This window comes from Rana temporaria, chromosome 3 (assembly GCF_905171775.1).
Source record: "Rana temporaria chromosome 3, aRanTem1.1, whole genome shotgun sequence".
NCBI lineage: Eukaryota > Metazoa > Chordata > Amphibia > Anura > Ranidae > Rana > Rana temporaria.
Window position 1 is genome coordinate 65,083,704 of NC_053491.1, and position 20,513 is coordinate 65,104,216.

Here is a 20,513-nt window from a genome sequence, read left to right on the forward strand (position 1 = left end):
ACTGTGATCGGACTGAGAGTGGACAGGAGGGAGGGGGGAGGGTGCCATGCTTCACATCTCCTTTATGTGTGTGAGGGCTTAGAGTGCTGCGTCCTGCAGCTGTGCTGTACAGATCTCTTATATCTGTCTATCTATCTGACTGCCCCCCCTCTCTATCTATCTATCTATCTATCTATCTATCTATCTATATATCTATCTATCAGCTACCTCTGTCTAATTATCTATTTATATATCTAATTATCTCTCTCTCTCTCTATCTCTCTATCTATCTATCTATTAGCTACCTCTGTCTAATTATCCATCTATCTATCTATCCATCTATCTATAGCTATCTGCCTAATTATCTATTTATCTATCTAATTATCTATCTATAGCTCTATCTATCTATCTATCTATCTATCTATCTATCTATCTATCTATTAGCTACCTCTGTCTAATTATCCATCTATCTATCTATCTATCTAATTATCTATCTATATCTACCTGTCTGTCTAATTATCTATCTATCTCTCTATCTATAGCTCTATCTATCTATCTATAGCTCTATCTATCTATCTATCTATCTATCTATCTATCTATCTATCTATCTATCTATCTCTCTATCTAATTATCTATCTATATCTATCTGTCTGTTTATCTATCTATCTATCTATCTATATATCTAATTATCTATCTATATCCATCTATCTGTCTAGCTATTTATCTAGCTATTTATCTATCTGGCTGTTTAATTATCTATCTATCTCTCTATCTATCTACAGCTCTATCTCTCTATCTATAGCTCTATCTGTCTGTCTGTCTGTCTGTCTATCTATCTATCTATTAGCTACCTCTGTCTAATTATCCATCTATCTATCCATCTATCTATCTATCTATCTATCTATCTATCTATAGCTATCTGCCTAATTATCTATCTATATCTACCTGTCTGTCTAATTATCTATCTATCTATCGATCGATCTGTCTGTCTATCTATAGCTATCTGCCTATTTATCTATTCATCTATCTAATTATCTATATATATCTACCTGTCTGTCTAATTATCTATCTATCTCTCTATCTAATTATCTATCTATCTATCTATCTATCTATCTATCTATCTATCTATCTAATTATCTATCTATATCCATCTATCTGTCTAGCTATTTATCTAGCTATTTATCTATCTGGCTGTTTAATTATCTATCTATCTCTCTATCTATCTACAGCTCTATCTCTCTATCTATAGCTCTATCTGTCTGTCTGTCTATCTATCTATCTATTAGCTACCTCTGTCTAATTATCCATCTATCTATCCATCTATCTATCTATCTATCTATAGCTATCTGCCTAATTATCTATCTATATCTACCTGTCTGTCTAATTATCTATCTATCTATCGATCGATCTGTCTGTCTATCTATAGCTATCTGCCTATTTATCTATTCATCTATCTAATTATCTATATATATCTACCTGTCTGTCTAATTATCTATCTCTCTATCTAATTATTTATCTCTCTCTATCTGTCTATCTATCTATCTATCTATCTATCTATCTATCTATCTATCTATCTATCTATCTATCTATCTAATTACAGCTCTATCTCTCTATCTATAGCTCTGTCTATCTATCTATCTATCTATCTATCTATCTATCTATCTATCTATCGGGGGGGGGGTGTTGACTGGGGTTTTGTTTGCGCCCCCCCAAAAGAATGGAGCACCAGCCGCCACTGGTGCCACCCATAAGTGCCGCCCATGAGTGCCCATCTGTGCCGCCTATGAGTGCCCAGTGCCGCCCATGAGTGCCCATCAGTGCCGCCCATGAGTGCCCATCAGTGCCGCCTATGTGTGCCCATCAGTGCCGCCTATGTGTGCCCATCAGTGCCGCATACCAGCGCCGCCAAGCAGTGCCACCTCATCTGTGCCCGTCAGTACTACCTCATCGATGTCCATCAGTGCCATCTCATCGGTGCCCATCAGTGCCGCCATATCAGTGCCCGTAATTGAAAGAGAAAACCTACTTATTTACAAAAAAATTAACAGGAAAAAAATAAAAACGTAATTTTCTTTCAAAATGTTCTGTCTTTTTTTAGTTGTTGCGCAAAAAAAAAAAATCGCAGAGGTGATCAAATACCACCAAATGAAAGCTCTATTTGTGGGAAAAAAGGACGCCAATTTTGTTTGGGTACAGTGTAGCATGACCGTGCAATTGCCATTCAAAGTGCAACAGTGCTGAAAGCTGAAAATTGGCTTGGGCGGGAAATTGGCAAGTGCCTGGTATGGAAGTGGTTAAAGAAGTCTCACTTCAATTTGTAGGAAATAAAGTACATGCCACACAGGAATGACTGTGCTGTGTAACAAAGACGTGTAAAACTGAGGAATGTATAGACAGAAATATCAATCCTTTCACAGGTAAAACTGTTCTAATGTATGTATTTCCTCGGATTATAGAGCTTAGTTTTGCACAAAGGTTAGCTTTAAATCTAAATCTCGTAATAAAACAGCCATAGATTCTTGATTAGAATTTCGCAGCACAGCAATGGTTACACTTGTAGTACTCTCATAGTACTCTGGTAATTAAGGGAATAGTTCTTTAGAAAAACTCTTTTGTTGTAAGCAGCACTAACCATTAACAAAACGTAATTCTCCGCCAGGCAGTAAAATGTGGTGTCATTTTCTATTTCTGTTTCCAGCACATGGATGACAAAGCCAAAGTTACTCATTTACCTGACGGAATGGAAAATTTTGCACATTTTCTTCCCCCTAAAACCGACACATGTGTTTCATTTTAAGAAGCCTGGTCTGTTCCCAGTAAAGGTGACTTTGCAGTCAATAAAGACTTTTTCAGTGTTGTTATTGGCTTCTGTGGGAAGAACAGCTGCCAGCATGAGGGAGAGCTGGAGGAAACAGCCAAGAGCATTTAAAATGAAAGCCATGTAATTAAGATCTTGCAGAAAACATGACTGGTATTAATTAGTTCAAAGCAACCCGGCATCATTAATGCCGCGTGGTGTTTGTGCCAATCATCTTGTCAATCAGATGATGAGCTGTGTTTAAAGAGGGACTAAAATAAGAAGCATAAAGAAAGTGTAATTACAATTGTGTGTTTCCTTGCTGGTCCATGAGCATAGTTGGCTTTAGCCCAGGTTCACACTGGGTATGATTTGGTTCGATTTGAGATGCGATTTCACTTGTGAAATCGCATCTCAAATCGGCGGCATTTGCCGGCAATGACACCGTCCTAATCGGTGCGACGCCGCATCTGTGGCGCTGCACCGATTTCAAAAAGTAGTTCCTGTACTACTTTTTGCGATTTAGGGCCGCGATTTACATAGACATCTGTACAGAAACCTGCACAGATGTCTCTTAAATCGCGGCCGAAATCGGGACTGCCAGCGGGAGTGAAATTGTGCGAGTTCAGCTGAACTCGCACGGCTTCACTCCCGCAGCCCAGTGTGAACCAGGGCTTAATGATACCATTAAAAACACAACAAAAAACTAAAATTATATTAAATACTTACCATAAATGTCCTTTTCTGGCACGATCCATGTTAGCATACTACCACATGTATGCTGCCCATGTTGGCAACCGGAAATATGCATTTTGGGGACCATTTGTAAGGCCCCTTTCACACGGACTGCTGTTCTGCCGCAGTTAAAAGCATGTTTATGTTCTCCTGAAATTCAAGACTCCAGGCACAGCGGTCAGCACTTGGATCCCTGCCAATACCAAGCACTGTGTCTGGTATGAATCTTGAGGGGGAACTCCACAACAAATTTCAAATAAAAAACCGGCATGGGTCCCCCCTCCAAGAGCAAACCAGGCCCTTGGATCTGCTATGGATTTTAAGGGGAACCTCCATACGCCAAACTAACAGCGTGGGGTCCCCCCCAGAATCCATACCCTTATCAGAGCATGCAGCCTGGCCGGTCAGGAAAGGGGGTGGGGACGAGCGAGCGCCCTCCCCCCCCCTTAAACGCACCAGGCCGCATGCCCTCAACATGGGGGGGTAGGTGCTTTGGGGCAGGGGGCGCCCATGTTGATGAGGACATGGTCTCTTCCCGACAACCCTGGCCGTTGGTTGTCGGGGTCTGCGGGCGGGGAACTTTTCAGAATCCGGGAGCCCCCTTTAATAAGGGGGTCCCCAGATCCTGGCCCCCCTACCCTAGGTGAATGAGTATGGGGTATATCGTACCCCTACCCATTCATCTGGAGGAAAAAAAATGTAAAAAAAAAAACACACTACACAGGTTTTTAAAGTAATTTATTAGTCAGCTCCGGGGGTCTTCTTCCGACTTCTGTGTTCTTTCGGGGGGCATTCTGCCGGGCCCCCGCTTTCTTTAGCTCTTATACAAGTGGGGGCCCCGGGCTTCTACGACATCTTCTGCAGAGGGGGTCCTGGTCTTCACCGCCGGCTGGTTCTCTTCTGCCGGGGGCCCCGGGCTTCTGTCGCCTTCTGCCTTCTTCTTCTCTTCTTCGATGTTGACACGTCGCTTCCTCCCGCTGTAATGCTGTGTGCGTGGCTCGCACCGATTTATATAGGCCTCTTATGACGTCACAGTTCCATCATGCTCCGGGTAGTGATGACATAAGGGGGCGGATATCACCCGGTGACCCCACCCCCTTATGTCGTCACCACCCGGAGCATGATGGGACTGAAGACCCCCGGAGCTGACTAATAAATTACTTTAAAAACCTGTGTAGTGTGTTTTTTTTTTTCCTTCAGGTGAATGGGTAGGGGTACGATGTTCCCCATACTCATTCACCTAGGGTGGGGGGCCGGGATCTGGGGACCCCCTAATTAAAGGGGGCTCCTGGATTCCGATAAGCTCCCCGCCCGCAGACCCCGACAACCAACGGCCAGGGTTGTCGGGAAGAGGCCCTGTCCTCATCAACATGGGGACAGGGTGCTTTGGGGTGGGGGGGGCGTTTCTTCGGCGTACGGGGGTTCCCCTTAAAATCCATAGCAGACCCAAGGGCCTGGTACAGAGGCGTAACTAGAAACTTCTGGGCCCGGGTGCAAGAAATCACAAAGGACCCCCCCCCCCCCCGAAAAAGCATGATTTTGATACTTTTTTTTTGAGGGGGTGGCAACGGCGGTAGTTGAGGGGGGGTGGCAGCTGTGTTACTTGAGGGGGAGGTGGCAGTGGTGGTGTTGAGGGGGGTGGCAGCGGTGGTACTTGAGGCGAGTGGCTGTGGTGGTACTTGAGGGGGGGGTGGCAGTGCCATCCTCTCCCACCACCACCTGTGCCTCTTACTGATCCCATCCTCCCACGCACCATGGCCACCCCCCCTCAAGTACCACCGCTACCACCCCCCCCTCAAGTATTACCGCTACCACCCCCATCAAGTACCAGCGGTGGACTGGTAGTACTTGTGGGAGGTGGCAGCGGTGGTGCCATGCTCTCCCACCACCACCTGTGCCTCTTACTGACCCCATCCCCCACCACTGATCTCATCCCTATCCCCCCATCACCTCTGTTGTAGAAGTAATGGGGGGGATAGGGATGAGATCAGTGGTGGGGGGATGGGATCAGTAAGAGGCACAGCCAGGTGGTGGAGGAGGATGGTATCAATTGCTGAGCTGAGTGATCTCTGAGACTCTGACTGTCACTTTTGATTGACTTACCGTCAGTCTATCCCCCACTTTCTGTTCTGTGGCCTGGGTCACTCTGTCACCTTCACTGTGCGCGGCTGTGCTGTGCCTTCTCCCGCCAGGATGCCTTGCCTCATGCCTGGGACACCGGGTAGGTACACGCGCGCACGCTGCTGCAGAGTCCGCCCCGCCTCCCTACATCTGTCTGTCTGTGTCTCTGGATAGGCGGAGGCGGGGACGGTCCACAATCTCAGTGAGACGCTGCCTCAGGCTCAGCGGCAAAAGCACACCCCGCGGCTGAACGAACAGCACGCAGTGTGCATAGGGTTGCCACCTTTTCGTCAAGCCAAACCCGAACATTTTAGCGGCGTACAGCAAGTTTTTTTGTAGTACACGCTATAGGATGGTAGGAGATTTTGGACACCTTTGAGGTACCCTAGGAGAGTAGTAAGGAGGCACGCATAGCGCGCTGCAGTGAACAGTGGCTGTGGACATTGTCAGTCAGAAGTGCAGTCAGCAGTATCAGTAGGGCAGTGGACGGTGTCAGTAGGGCAGTGGACGGTGTCAGTAGGGCAGTGGACGGTGTCAGTAGGGCAGTGGGCGGTGTCAGTAGGGCAGTGAGCGGTGTCAGTAGGGCAGTGAGCGGTGTCAGTAGGGCAGTGAGCGGTGTCAGTAGGGCAGTGAGCGGTGTCAGCAGGGCAGTGAGCGGTGTCAGCAGGGCAGTGAGCGGTGTCAGCAGGGCAGTGAGCGGTGTCAGTAGGCAGTGAGCGGTGTCAGTAGGGCAGTGGGCGGTGTCAGTAGGGCAGTGAGCGGTGTCAGTAGGGCAGTGAGCGGTGTCAGTAGGGCAGTGAGCGGTGTCAGTAGGCAGTGAGCGGTGTCAGCAGGGCAGTGAGCGGTGTCAGCAGGGCAGTGAGCGGTGTCAGCAGGGCAGTGAGCGGTGTCAGCAGGGCAGTGAGCGGTGTCAGTAGGCAGTGAGCGGTGTCAGCAGGGCAGTGAGCGGTGTCAGCAGGGCAGTGAGCGGTGTCAGCAGGGCAGTGAGCGGTGTCAGCAGGGCAGTGAGCGGTGTCAGCAGGCAGTGAACTTTTAATTACCAAATAAAAACCTCAAAAAATCAAAGCAGATAGATAGATAGTCTACTGAGTGAGCACTGCACATACAGTAATTATGCCAGGATGGTACTGTAGGGAGAACACTAGACTGCAATCTTCAGCCATGTCCGGACTCCCTGGAAAGACCAGCATGACAAACCCCCACACTGGAGAGAGACTGATCTGTAGGAAAGTAAAGAGCCTCAGCTCTGCACTCACCCAGCAGTCGCAGTCGGTGTCCCCTTAGTTTGCACGGCAGGCTCTGTACACCGGCTGTGTTTGTTCCTCCCGCTTTCCAGACAGGTCACATGCCGAGGCTGTGTCTGCATGAGTAGGCACACTAGCGCGTCTCTCCCCCTCACAGCACACAGTCACCCTGCTGTAATGTGTTGTCAGTGTCACCGCAAATTTTACACAGCGCCGGAGATTCGGCCAGAGCGCCGGGCAGTGCAGGGAGGGAGCCACCTGCATGGGGAACTTTGGAGACTCTACAGCACTGTGTGTGTCCGGGGCTCAGGCAGACTGATTCCCGTACACAGGATTCAAAACTCGTACTGTCGGGTGAATCCCGTACGAGTGGCAACCCTGCGCACCGCATCAGCCAACAAACACTGTGTGACAGTCAGGTGGGCCCCCCGGACTTACAGGGCCCGGTCGCAGCTGCGATTGCTGCGACTATGAAAATTCCGCCACTGGCCTGGTATTCTCTTGGGGAGGGGAACCTGTGCCGTTTTTTTATTTGAAATTTGGCATGGAGTTCCCCCTCAAGATTCATACCACATGTGCAAAGAGCACTTGCATAAAAAGTCACCAATACAGCCAGGTAAAATGGTGGCCAGGACCTCAAGCACTATAGATTATGTGTAAGTAGTAGGCTGGTGAGTGCGTTTTTCTGGCACTGGTAGAAGTCGCACTGGGTGTTTGTCACACTGAAGAAGAGAAATCACTTGAAATACATCACTTTATATTTCTTCATGAGTTTGTTTCAACTTTTTCTTACGTCAATCATTTGAATATATTCTCACTTCATAACACTTTATGCATTCTTTGATATTGTTATTTGGTGCTGCAATGTGTCTTTAGCACCAATTAGAACGGTTCCATTGCACAGAATGGGGTCCAGTTGGGGTCCGACTTCTGATGTGACAAGTGCTCCAAAGTCGGAGCGATCATCGCATCAATGTGAACCGGGCCTAAGTGCATAGTCCTTCCAGTTCCTCAGTTCCACACAGCCCAATCCTGTTACCAATTATCCCTGAACATCTTTCCCAATCCCACACCATCACCCTCTGCTATATGTCAAGCCATTTCACTAATCTTAGGCCCCTTTCACATTGAGGAGTTTTTCAGGCGGTACAGCGCTAAAAATAGCGCTGCTTTCGCGCCTGAAAAACTCCTTCACTGCAGACTCAATGTGAAAGCCCGAGGGCTTTCACACTGAGGCGATGCGCTGGCGGGAGACAAAAAAATTTCCTGTCAGCAGCATCTTTGGAGCGGTGAGAGGAGCGGCGTGTATACCGCTCCTTCACCGCTCCTTCCCATTGAAAACAATGGGAAACCGCGGCAATACCGCCCGCAATGCGCCTCTATAGAGGCGCATTGCGGGCGGTATTAACTCTTTATCGGCCGCTAGCGGGGGTTAATACCGCACCGCTAGCGGCTGATACCCGCGGCAATTCCGGCGGTATAGCCCGGCTATTTTTAGCGGCGTTATACCGCCACCGCAGCTCCCGCCCCAGTCTGAAAGGGGCCTTACTGTCACGGTCACTCCCATTTTATTCATTCATCCCCTCTGTTACCATTTATATCTGTCCCACTGGGATCTCAGTGATGTTTTGCTATAGCTCTGCACAATGTTATACTGTATCTTTCTCCCCATTCTCTCCGCACATTCCTCTCTGCATGCAATTTTTAATGAGTTTGACACTTTTTCCCTCTTTAGTGCCTCTAATTCCACACTGCCTCGTATATTCTTTGCCTCTCCTCATCACTAATCTGTTTATTTTGTCTTTACCTGTGCAGCAACCCGCTGCAGCCCTGCCATTTACAATTCATTAACATAACACTCTCATACAGCCCCATCAATCCTTAGGGCTCCAAATCCTGGTGTCTCTGCATCTTCACTTCTAGTACCATACCGCACAACTTTTTGAGATGAGAATGAGGGACACCTAACAGCAAAAGTATGCAGGCACAGGACACACCCCTTAGGCTGGATTCACACTTGTGCGTTGCGTTTTTGAGCTCCGGTTTCTTTGCCAAGTTCTCAAACAGTTGTTCAGCAGTTCGTTTGCGTTTTAGCTGCCGATTTGCTGACCTGGGAGAGGGGAGGGAAGTCTCGCCGCTCTTATCATGAGGGGGAACTCCACGCCAAATTTTTAATAAAAAACCAACATGGGTTCCCCTCCGGGAGCATACCAGGCCCTTAGGTCAGGTATGAATTTTAAGTGGAACCCCTACGCGGAAAAAAAGGCGTGGGGGTTCCCCCCAAAATCCATACCAGACCCTTATCCGAGCACACAGCCCGACCGGTCAGGAAAGGGGGTGGGGACAAGCAAGTGCCCCCCCCCCCGGGAATGATGGGACTGTGACGTCATACGGGGACGTGGTCACCGGGTGGCATCACCCGGTGACCACGCCCCATGCCTATATAATTCATTGTGCACCGTGCAACCGGCATTACAAGATGCAGGCATCATTCAGATATACCCCCACAAAGACAAAGGGCCAGATTCACATACATTTGCGGCCGTGTAACGTAACCCGTTTACGTTACACCGCCGCAAGTTTCCAGTTTTAGTGCCCGATCCACAAAGCACTTACCTGGAAACTTGCGGCGGTGTATCGTAAATACGTCCGGCGCAAGGCGGGCCAATTCAAATGGGCGTGTGCCATTTAAATTAGGCGCGCTCCTGCGCCGGACCTACTGCGCATGCTCCGTTTCGCAATTCCCGTTGTGCTTTGCGCGCAGTGACGTCATTTTTTCGAACGGCGACGCGCGTAGCGTAATTCCGTATTCCCGGACGGCTTACGCAAACGACGTTCATTTTTAAATTTCGACGTGGGAACGACGGCCATACTTTATACAGCAATACGATTGCTGTGTAAAGTTAAGGCACCAAAAACGACGACTAACTTTGCGACGGGAAACTAGACTAGCGGCGACGTAGCGAACGCGAAAATCCGTTGTGGATCGCCGTAACTTCTAATTTGCATACCCGACGCTGGTTTACGACGCAATCTCCCCCCAGCGGCGGCCGCGGTACTGCATCCTAAGATCCGACAGTGTAAAACAATTACACCTGTCGGATCTTGGGGATATCTATGCGTAACTGATTCTATGAATCAGTTCCATAGATAGAAACAGAGATACGATGGCGTATCAGCAGATACGCCGTCGTATCTCTTTTGTGAATCTGGCCCAAAGACGTCCTATTACGTACCTTGGGCGGATTGTGGTTAAAGATGATTGTTTATCTAATTGATTGTAGTACTTGTAGAGTAGAGTACAGTGTGTGGGATGCACGATTCATAATCTACGTATTAGAATATCAGAACACTACAATGACACTCGCAATAGCAATGCAAAAAATATTTCAATTGTGTCTAAACACTTTAGAACAGTTCATGGTGGTAATCTGGAGTCTTTTTGTTTTTGCGGTCTGCAACAGGTGAGATCTGTTAGGGGAGGGGGATACACACCATACACCATACCATCCTGCAATCGGGTCACAGAGCTGAAGTGTAAACACAACATCTCCCCGTTCTTTCTAGTGACATTTCACTGATCGTCTGTTCCCTCTCATCGGGAACAGCGATCAATGACATGTCACTCGTAGTCACACCCCCTAACAGTTAGAAGCACTCCCTAGAACACACTTAACCCCTTCAGCAGCGCCTCCTACAGGTTAACCCCTTCACTGCTAGTGCCATTTTTACAGTAATCATTACATTTTTATAGCACTGATCGCTTTAAAAATGACAAAGGTCCCAAAATGGTGTCAAAAGTGTCCGCCATAATGTCATGATAAAAATCGCTGATCGCCGCCATAAGTTTTTTATTTTTTTTATAAAAATGCCATAAAACTATTCCCTATTTTGTAGACGCTATAACTTTTGCGCAAACCAATCAATAAACGTTTATTGCAATTTTTTTTCCCAAAAATATGTAGAAGAATACGTATCGGCCTAAACTGAGGAAAAAATTTGTTTTTTTATATATTTTTGGGGATATGTTTTGTGGCAAAAAGTAAGAAATATTGAATTTTTTTCAAAATTTACACTCTATTTTTGTTTATAGCGCAAAAAATAAAAAACGCAGAGGTGATCAAATACCACCAAAGGAAAGCTCTATTTGTGGGAAAAAAAGGACGTCAATTTTGTTTGGGAACCACGTCACACGACCGCGTAATTGTCAGTTAAAGCGACGCAGTGCCGAATTGCAAAAAGTGGCCTGGTCTTTGGTCAGCCAAATGGTCCAGGGCTTAAGTGGTTAAAGTAATACAATTTGATTCCACAATGGATCCAGGGGGGGCAACAGGGCAATTGCCCCCCCCCCCCCCCGAGACAATCATGTCACATTGGCTTTAAAACATTTTTTTTTTTATAATTTTTTTTTTAAAACTGCTTTGCAGTGCCTGCATCTGCCGCTGCCGAGCCTCTCACTCTCTCTCTGTCATCACCAGGGCCGATCTGGCGCAGCCCGGTAGGCTGCCTGTCCTGAGGCTGCTTTGAGCTGTAGCTGACTGCAGCGCTCCCCCTCTCTCCTGCGTGTATGACACCGGGCATCTCTCGCTGTGTGTGAGAGCTGGGTCTGTGTTCGGCTGTGCTGCCTGTGCTAGACCTGCTCATGTGATAGTAGATGGAACACTGATTGAATCAGTGTTTTGTCTATCACACAAGCCCGTCTAGGGGGGGACCTTGCTAGAGCGCACTTCCCTGCCGAACACAGACCTACAGCTCTTGTTTGTTCCATGACACACGTCGGGAGAGGAGATACCTTCTGTGTGTGATCGAGGCAATGCCATGGACAGTGAGGCTTCATTCATATACAAAAGTGGGGCTGCATTAATATACAAAGTGGGGCTGCATTAATATACAAAGTGGGGCTGCATTCATATACAAAGTGGGACTGCATTCATATACAAAGTGGGGCTGCATTCATAGACAAAAGTGGTATTGCATTCATAGACAAAAGTGGGACTGCATTCATAGACAAAGTGGGACTGCATTCATAGACAAAGTGGGACTGCATTCATAGACAAAGTGGGGCTGCATTAATATACAAAAGTGGGGCTGCATTAATATACAAAAGTGGGGCTGCATTAATATACAAAAGTGGGGCTGCGTTAATATACAAAGTGGGGCTGCATTCATATACAAAGTGGGGCTGCATTCATATACAAAAGTGGGGCTGCATTCATATACAAAGTGGGGCTGCATTCATATACAAAGTGGGGCTGCATTCATATACAAAGTGGGGCTGCATTTATATACAAAGTGGGACTGCATTCATATACAAAGTGGGGCTGCATTCATATACAAAGTGGGGCTGCATTCATAGACAAAAGTGGGACTGCATTCATAGACAAAAGTGGGACTGCATTCATAGACAAAGTGGGACTGCATTCATAGACAACGTGGGGATGCATTAATATACAAAAGTGGGGCTGCGTTAATATACAAAAGTGGGGCTGCGTTAATATACAAAGTGGGGCTGCATTTATATACAAAAGTGGGGCTGCATTTATATACAAAAGTGGGGCTGCATTCATATACAAAAGTGGGGCTGCATTCATATACAAAAGTGGGGCTGCATTCATATACAAAAGTGGGGCTGCATTTATATACAAAAGTGGGGCTGCATTTATATACAAAAGTGGGGGCTGCATTCATATACAAAAGTGGGACTGCATTTATATACAAAAGTGGGACTGCATTTATATACAAAAGTGGGGCTGCATTTATATACAAAAGTGGGACTGCATTAATATACAAAAGTGGGGCTGCGTTCATATGTACAGTGAGGCTGCAATGATGGGCACTGATGAGGCTGCATTGATCTCTTGTACCATGTCTCCAGTCTCTGACCATCCCTTGTACCATGACCATTCCTTGTACCACGTCTGCAGTCTCTGACCATCCCTTGTACCATGTCTGCAGTCTCTGACCATCTCTTGTACCATGTCTGCAGTCTCTGACCATCCCTTGTACCATGTCTGCAGTCTCTGACCATCTCTTGTACCATGTCTGCAGTCTCTGACCATCCCTGCAGTCACTGACCATCTCTTGTACCATGTCTGCAGTCTCTGACCATCTCTTGTACCATGTCTACAGTCTCTGACCATCTCTTGTACCACGTCTGCAGTCTCTGACGATCCCTTGTACCACGTCTGCAGTCTCTGACCATCTCCTGTATCATGTCTGCATTCTCTGACCATCTCTTGTACCACGTCTGCAGTCTCTGACCATCTCTTGTACCACGTCTGCAGTCTCTGACCATCTCTTGTACCATGTCTGCAGTCCCTGACAATCGTCTACAAACTATGGGATAGATTTATGGCATTTATATTTAAATATTTTTTACTAGTAATGGCGGCGATCATTGATTTTTTAGCGGTACTGCAACATTGCAGCGGACACACCGGACACCTAATTGATTTCTGTAAGCAACACCTAATTTTCTGGCAGTGCCCCTCCCGAGACTAGACTCTGGATCCGCCCTTGATTGTACCGCCCCTTTTTTGGAGGAATGGATGTCTTTTCTATATAAACTTGATTTTATTGTTAAACCTGTATGCTATAAGGAAGGCTCTGGCCGAAACATGTTAGTACTTTAGATGTCGCACTGCTGTTAGTGCTCAATAAAGATTTAAGAAGTAGCGATCGAGTTTCTGGAATTTCTTGGCATTTTGATGTTTATGGGACACGACAAGCCTGAGCACCGTTTTCAGCTCATCATTCTGCAATCATGCGATAGAGCTTGGGTGAGTTTTTTGTCTACATTACAAGAGATAATGAGGACATCTGGTAAACATTTGTGATGCTGTGACTCATCAAATACAAGATCATATACTAGCAAAGTGTGCTTGTTTCTTGAAAATGTAAATCAGAAAGGTTTATTTTATGAGTGTAAAGTAGCAAATGTTAAAGCGTTTGTTACCCCAACACTTCATATTCCTGATATGTGCCTGCTGTACCATCTACTTTGTATGAGAAATTCTCCTGTTCTGTTTATTTAGCTTCCTTTGCGTTAAAAGTCTGGTGTTTCTGCCAGTCCCTCTGCTTTCCTATTAAAAACTGGCCACACTAAGCAGGAGAGCCCACCCTGGTCAGTTCTCTAGCTATGCTGGGGACTCAGCCTGCTCTCCTCCAATGATCAGACTTGTCCTGACATGCCTCCGCTACACAGCCATTCACTGGGAAGCTCAGTGCATGCTGCTTCTCTTCCCCTCAGCTCTTATGCATCTGAGAACAGAGAGAATATGATCACTTATAAAAGAGGCAAAAAAAAGTATTTATCATTTTTTTTTTTTTTATATCTATACAAAATAAATTTGCCTTTAATTTCTATTTTTAACCTGAATGTGTTGTATTACAAGGTAATCATTTACAATCATTGCTTTAAGTGCAGTGTCTGTATGGTCTCTGACTGCATGTGTCTGGGTTTTCCCTCTGTGTATAGTGAGTGTCTCTTTACTGCATATTCACGAGCAGTGCCTGTATGTTCCCTGTCCACACGTGCAGTGCCTGTATGTTCCCTGTCCACACGTGCAGTGCCTGTATGTTCCCTGTCCACACGTGCAGTGCCTGTATGTTCCCTGTCCACACGTGCAGTGCCTGTATGTTCCCTGTCCACACGTGCAGTGCCTGTATGTTCCCTGTCCACACGTGCAGTGCCTGTATGTTCTCTGTCCACACGAGCAGTGCCTGTATGTTCCCTGTCCACAGGAGCAGTGCCTGTATGTTCCCTGTCCACACGAGCAGTGCCTGTATGTTCTCTGTCCACACGAGCAGTGCCTGTATGTTCTCTGTCCACACGTGCAGTGCCTGTATGTTCCCTTTCCACACGAGCAGTGCCTGTATCATGTTCTCTGTCCACACGAGCAGTGCCTGTATGTTCTCTGCCCACACGAGCAGTGCCTGTACGTTCTCTGTCCACACGAGCAGTGCCTTTATGTTCTCTGTCCACACAAGCAGTGCCTGTATGTTCTCTGTCCACACGAGCAGTGCCTGTATGTTTTCTGTCCACACGAGCAGTGCCTGTATGTTCCCTGTCCACACGTGCAGTGCCTGTATGTTCCCTGTCCACACGAGCAGTGCCTGTATGTTCCCTGTCCACACGTGCAGTGCCTGTATGTTCTCTGTCCACACGAGCAGTGCCTGTATGTTCCCTGTCCACACGTGCAGTGCCTGTATGTTCCCTGTCCACACGTGCAGTGCCTGTATGTTCCCTGTCCACACGTGCAGTGCCTGTATGTTCTCTGTCCACACGTGCAGTGCCTGTATGTTCTCTGTCCACAAGTGCAGTGGCTGTAGGTTCTCTGTCCACACGTGCAGTGCCTGTAGGTTCTCTGTCCACACGTACAGTGCCTGTAGGTTCTCTGTCCACACGCACAGTGCCTGTAGGTTCTCTGTCCACACGTACGGTGCCTGTAAGTTCTATGTCCACACGTACAGTGCCTGTATGTTCTCTGTCCATACGTGCAGTGCCTGTAGACACTGTACAAGTACATGAAGTGTACATTTTCTTACTGCATGTGCAGTTTCTGTACTGTCTCTGACTGTATATGCATTGTATGAGTCCTCTGACTCTATGTGCAAGGTCTGAGCCTTCTCTGACTGCATGCACACTGTCTAACTCTGCAGGTAGTATCAGTGAATTTTCTGCGTGCTTTTGCAGTGTCTGCACTTTTTCTGACTGTGTGTGCAGGGTCTGTGCCTTTTCTGACTGTGTGCAGGGTCTGTGCCCTTTCTGACTGTGTGCAGGGTCTGTGCCCTTTCTGACTGTGTGCAGGGTCTGTGCCTTTTCTGACTGTGTGCAGGGTCTGTGCCCTTTCTGACTGTGTATGCAGGATCTGTGCCTTTTCTGACTGTGTATGCAGGATCTGTGCCTTTTCTGACTGTGTGCAGGGTCTGTGCCTTTTCTGACTGTGTGCAGGGTCTGTGCCCTTTCTGACTGTGTGTGCAGGGTCTGTGCCCTTTCTGACTGTGTGTGCAGGGTCTGTGCCTTTTCTGACTGTGTGTGCAGGGTCTGTGCCTTTTCTGACTGTGTGTGCAGGGTCTGTGCCTTTTCTGACAGTGTGTGCAGGGTCTGTGCCTTTTCTGACAGTGTGTGCAGGGTCTGTGCCTTTTCTGACTCTGTGTGCAGGGTATGTGCCTTTTCTGACTGTGTGTGCAGGGTCTGTGCCCTTTCTGACTGTGTGTGCAGGATCTGTGCCTTTTCTGACTGTGTGCAGGGTCTGTGCCCTTTCTGACTGTGTGTGCAGGGTCTGTGCCTTTTCTGACTGTGTGTGCAGGGTATGTGCCTTTTTTGACTGTGTGTGCAGGGTATGTGCCTTTTTTGACTGTGTGTGCAGGGTCTGTGCCTTTTCTGACTGTGTGTGCAGGGTCTGTGCCTTTTCTGACTGTGTGTGCAGGGTCTGTGCCTTTTCTGACTGTGTGTGCAGGGTCTGTGCCTTTTCTGACTGTGTGTGCAGGATCTGTGCCTTTTCTGACTGTGTGTGCAGGGTCTGTGCCTTTTCTGACTGTGTGTGCAGGGTCTGTGCTTTTTCTGCATGTGCAAAGTCTGTATGCACATTGACTGTGTGTGCGCTTCCTTTGCATTCTCTTACACATGGGCAGGAACTGACAGACTTTCAGTGCACTGGCTGCACATTCTCTGTGTGTGCAATATCTGTGCGTTCTCTGAATGCACCGATTTTGTGTGCGCAAGTGATCATTATGGAGTCTGTGTACTCCAGTTGGGGCAAAGCCTAACAGCAAATAAGGTTAAAAGCAGACACAGACAAAAATAATGTAACACTCCATAAGAAAAAAAGGGGGTTAAGGGAGATGCTAAGGAGGACAGGACAGAGGTATGTGGTGCATTAGTCCTACGGGTGTAAATCTGAATGTGTGCAAGAATCTTCCAGTACCGCTGACAGGAAACATCGACGAGCTCTGCTACTTCCCATTACCAACAAATGTTCATCATATAAAAGATGACCTGTATTCGGTATTTCATATTAGAACTGCAAGATGAAGAGGAATGTCTGGACAGCCACACTCCGAAAATGTTGCTTTTTATTAATAAAACAGGATCAAAGTACATACCACAGCAAACAGGACACCAGCTGACGCATTTCACACTATTACTTAGTCATAATTTGACTAAGCACTAAGTAATAGTGTGAAACGCATCAGCTGGTGTCCTGTTTGCTGTGGCATGTACTTTGTGATCCTGTTTTATTAATAAAAAGCAACATTTTTGGAGTGTGGCTGTCCAGACATTCCTCTTTATCTTGCACTGCTACAGTGCCTTGCGAAAGTATTCGGCCCCCTTGAACTTTGCGACCTTTTGCCACATTTCAGGCTTTAAACATAAAGATATAAAACTGTAATTTTTTTTTAAGAAATCGACAACAAGTGGGACACAATCATGAAGTGGAACGAAATTTATTGGATATTTCAAACTTTTTTAACAAATAAAAAAATGAAAAATTGGGCGTGCAAAATTATTCAGCCCCCTTAAGTTAATACTTTGTAGCGCCACCTTTTGCTGCGATTACAGCTGTAAGTCGCTTGGGGTATGTCTCTATCAGTTTTGCACATCGAGAGACTGAAATTTTTGCCCATTCCTCCTTGCAAAACAGCTCGAGCTCAGTGAGGTTGGATGGAGAGCGTTTGTGAACAGCAGTTTTCAGTTCTTTCCACAGATTCTCGATTGGATTCAGGTCTGGACTTTGACTTGGCCATTCTAACACCTGGATATGTTCATTTGTGAACCATTCCATTGTAGGTTTTGCTTTATGTTTTGAATCATTGTCTTGTTGGAAGACAAATCTCTGTCCCAGTCTCAGGTCTTTTGCAGACTCCATCAGGTTTTCTTCCAGAATGGTCCTGTATTTGGCTCCATCCATCTTTCCATCAATTTTAACCATCTTCCCTGTCCCTGCTGAAGAAAAGCAGGCCCAAACCATGATGCTGCCACCACCATGTTTGACAATGGGGATGGTGTGTTCAGGGTGATGAGCTGTGTTGCTTTTACGCCAAACATAACGTTTTGCATTGTTGCCAAAAAGTTTGATTTTGGTTTCATCTGACCAGAGCCCCTTCTTCCACATGTTTGGTGTGTCTCCCAGGTGGCTTGTGGCAAACTTTAAACGACACTTTTTATGGATATCTTTAAGAAATGGCTTTCTTCTTGCCACTCTTCCATAAAGGCCAGATTTGTGCAGTATACGACTGATTGTTGTCCTATGGACAGAGTCTCCCACCTCAGCTGTAGATCTCTGCAGTTCATCCAGAGTGATCATGGGCCTCTTGGCTGCATCTCTGATCAGTCTTCTCCTTGTATGAGCTGAAAGTTTAGAGGGACGGCCAGGTCTTCGTAGATTTGCAGTGGTCTGATACTCCCATTTCAATATTATCGCTTGCACAGTGCTCCTTGGGATGTTTAAAGCTTGGGAAATCTTTTTGTATCCAAATCCAGCTTTAAACTTTCCTTGTTCTTCATGATGCTCTCTGCGCTTTAAACGGACCTCTGAGACTATCACAGTGCAGGTGCATTTATACGGAGACTTGATTACACACAGGTGGAATCTATTTATCATCATTAGTCATTTAGGTCAACATTGGATCATTCAGAGATCGTCACTGAACTTCTGGAGAGAGTTTGCTGCACTGAAAGTAAAGGGGCTGAATAATTTTGCACGCCCAATTTTTCAGTTTTTTATTTGTTAAAAAAGTTTGAAATATCCAATAAATTTCGTTCCACTTCATGATTGTGAATGAATGAATGAACGAAAAACTTATAAAGCGCGGCGCATGCGAACTGAATCGCTTCTGGGCGCTAGTTGTTCGTGTCTCATGACATCAAAAGAGCAGAGTTTTGATCTGTCTTCTGAAAGTCAGGTGGTTTTCCTCCAACCGAATGCTGGTTGGTAAAGCGTTCCATAGTCTAGGACCCTGAAAAGCAAACCTTCTTTCTCCTTTGGACTTGTATTTGGTTTTTGGTACCCTGACCAGATTTTGGTCGGTGGATCGCTTGTTGATTCCTCAAAAAAAATTACAGTTTTATATTTTTATGTTTGAAGCCTGAAATGTGGCAAAAGGTCGCAAAGTTCAAGGGGGGCGAATACTTTCGCAAGGCACTGTATATGCATTGCCAGCACCTGGGGCTTCAGATCCAGTGAAAAGGTTCATCATTTTCTACCTTGAGGGGTGACTACCTGTCTCTATTTCATATTAGAACATCTGAAAAGATTAAGCCAATTTTATTTTATTTTTATGGATTTGGATAGAGTAGGATAAGAAAAAAATCCCAGTGACCCCCTGTAGTCAGTTTGCAGTGGGGAAGCCACTCAGCACAGACCCCAGGAGATAATGACTATCACTGTAGTAGCTCTAACTATGACAGTGATTGCCAGCATCCACAGCGGTCCCTCAGGTATGCAAGGTACCAATTGTAACTATACAACAATGGTCATACCTGGAGTTCAGCTTTAAACTTGCAGAATGCTTTCACTTGTTACCTGAAATTGCTCTTTAAAACAAGACACAGCCTTTTTCCTCCCATATTCTATTCACGTTCTGTCTTCCAGATATCCCATCGTACAGCTTGATGTCTGCTATCCACCAGAAGTTACCCCGCTCATTGCGCTTACCTCGGGATCAAGTTCCTCCAGGACATTCTCCAGCTGTTTCAATTCCTCCTCTGATAGTTTGCTAAGAATTTCATCCTCATTTATATTCTTGTACTTTTCAAAGTCTTTTCGGAATGGCAGAGACATGGCTTACAGCTCCAAGATGGTCTGGCACCTTCTCCTTCTAGAATACAATATAGAAAATAAAAAGAGATGTCAGTGAACTAGGATAACATTTATCATATATTTACACATAGAACAAAATTCTTTCGTAGAAAGGCTAAAGAAACAAACCTCCAGAATTCGCTCTGCATGCAGACTTTGCCTACCTCCCGATTTACTGGACCAAAAAAAACAGAAAGGCCGTCTGAAATGGTGATCATTATTACTGGGAATGTTTTTGATGCTCTAATAAGAATCGCAGGAGGTGAAAGATAATCATCTATCTTGCACATCACTGACGACTCAATCTAGTGAAGAATTTACTCTGTGATGACATTCAACAGCAGAGCGAAACTATTTGTGAGATTTTAATCTCGTGCAGCTGAGTGATTTAATCATTTGGCAATGAGACCATCTGCAGCACATTTCATTCAATGCAATTTAAATTAGAAATTGAGAATAGGAATGGAGATTACATACATACATTACAGTTCCAGTTTTCCCTGTGGTGAGGAGTTCAGCATGCATAGAACTTACCGGCCTGACCCAAGTCTGCCAAGACTAGCTGCATTCACATCTGAGCGTCGGTCGTTTTTTCGGGCGTTTTTTTCCGGAGTTTTGTCGCGCGTATTCATGCTTATTTGCGCGTTTGCATACAGCGTCGTCCGACGTTTTTGTACTTCGACGTTTTTTATTTTAGCCAATAGGAAAAATTATCATCTTTAAATCACTTGTTGCTATGTTGGTAGATTTTTTAATCTTCTGCCTGGGTGAAAAGTTCTATTGAATAAAGCGACAAAACGCCCATAGCAAACGCTCGTTGTCGCGCAAGTCGCT

The 20,513-nt window shown here is 46.0% G+C and overlaps 1 protein-coding gene across 1 annotated transcript in view; it reads right to left on the reverse strand.

Moving 5' to 3' along the window:
* The window catches only part of TMOD2 (tropomodulin 2), a 150,130-nt gene that overhangs the window by 81,726 nt on the left and 47,891 nt on the right, over positions 1 to 20,513 (reverse strand). Inside the window, exon 2 of the mRNA XM_040342684.1 lies at positions 19,536 to 19,698. Within this exon, the coding sequence (XP_040198618.1) occupies positions 19,536 to 19,661 (126 nt within the window). The 5' untranslated portion in view covers positions 19,662 to 19,698. The remainder of the gene's footprint in view (positions 1 to 19,535; positions 19,699 to 20,513) is intronic.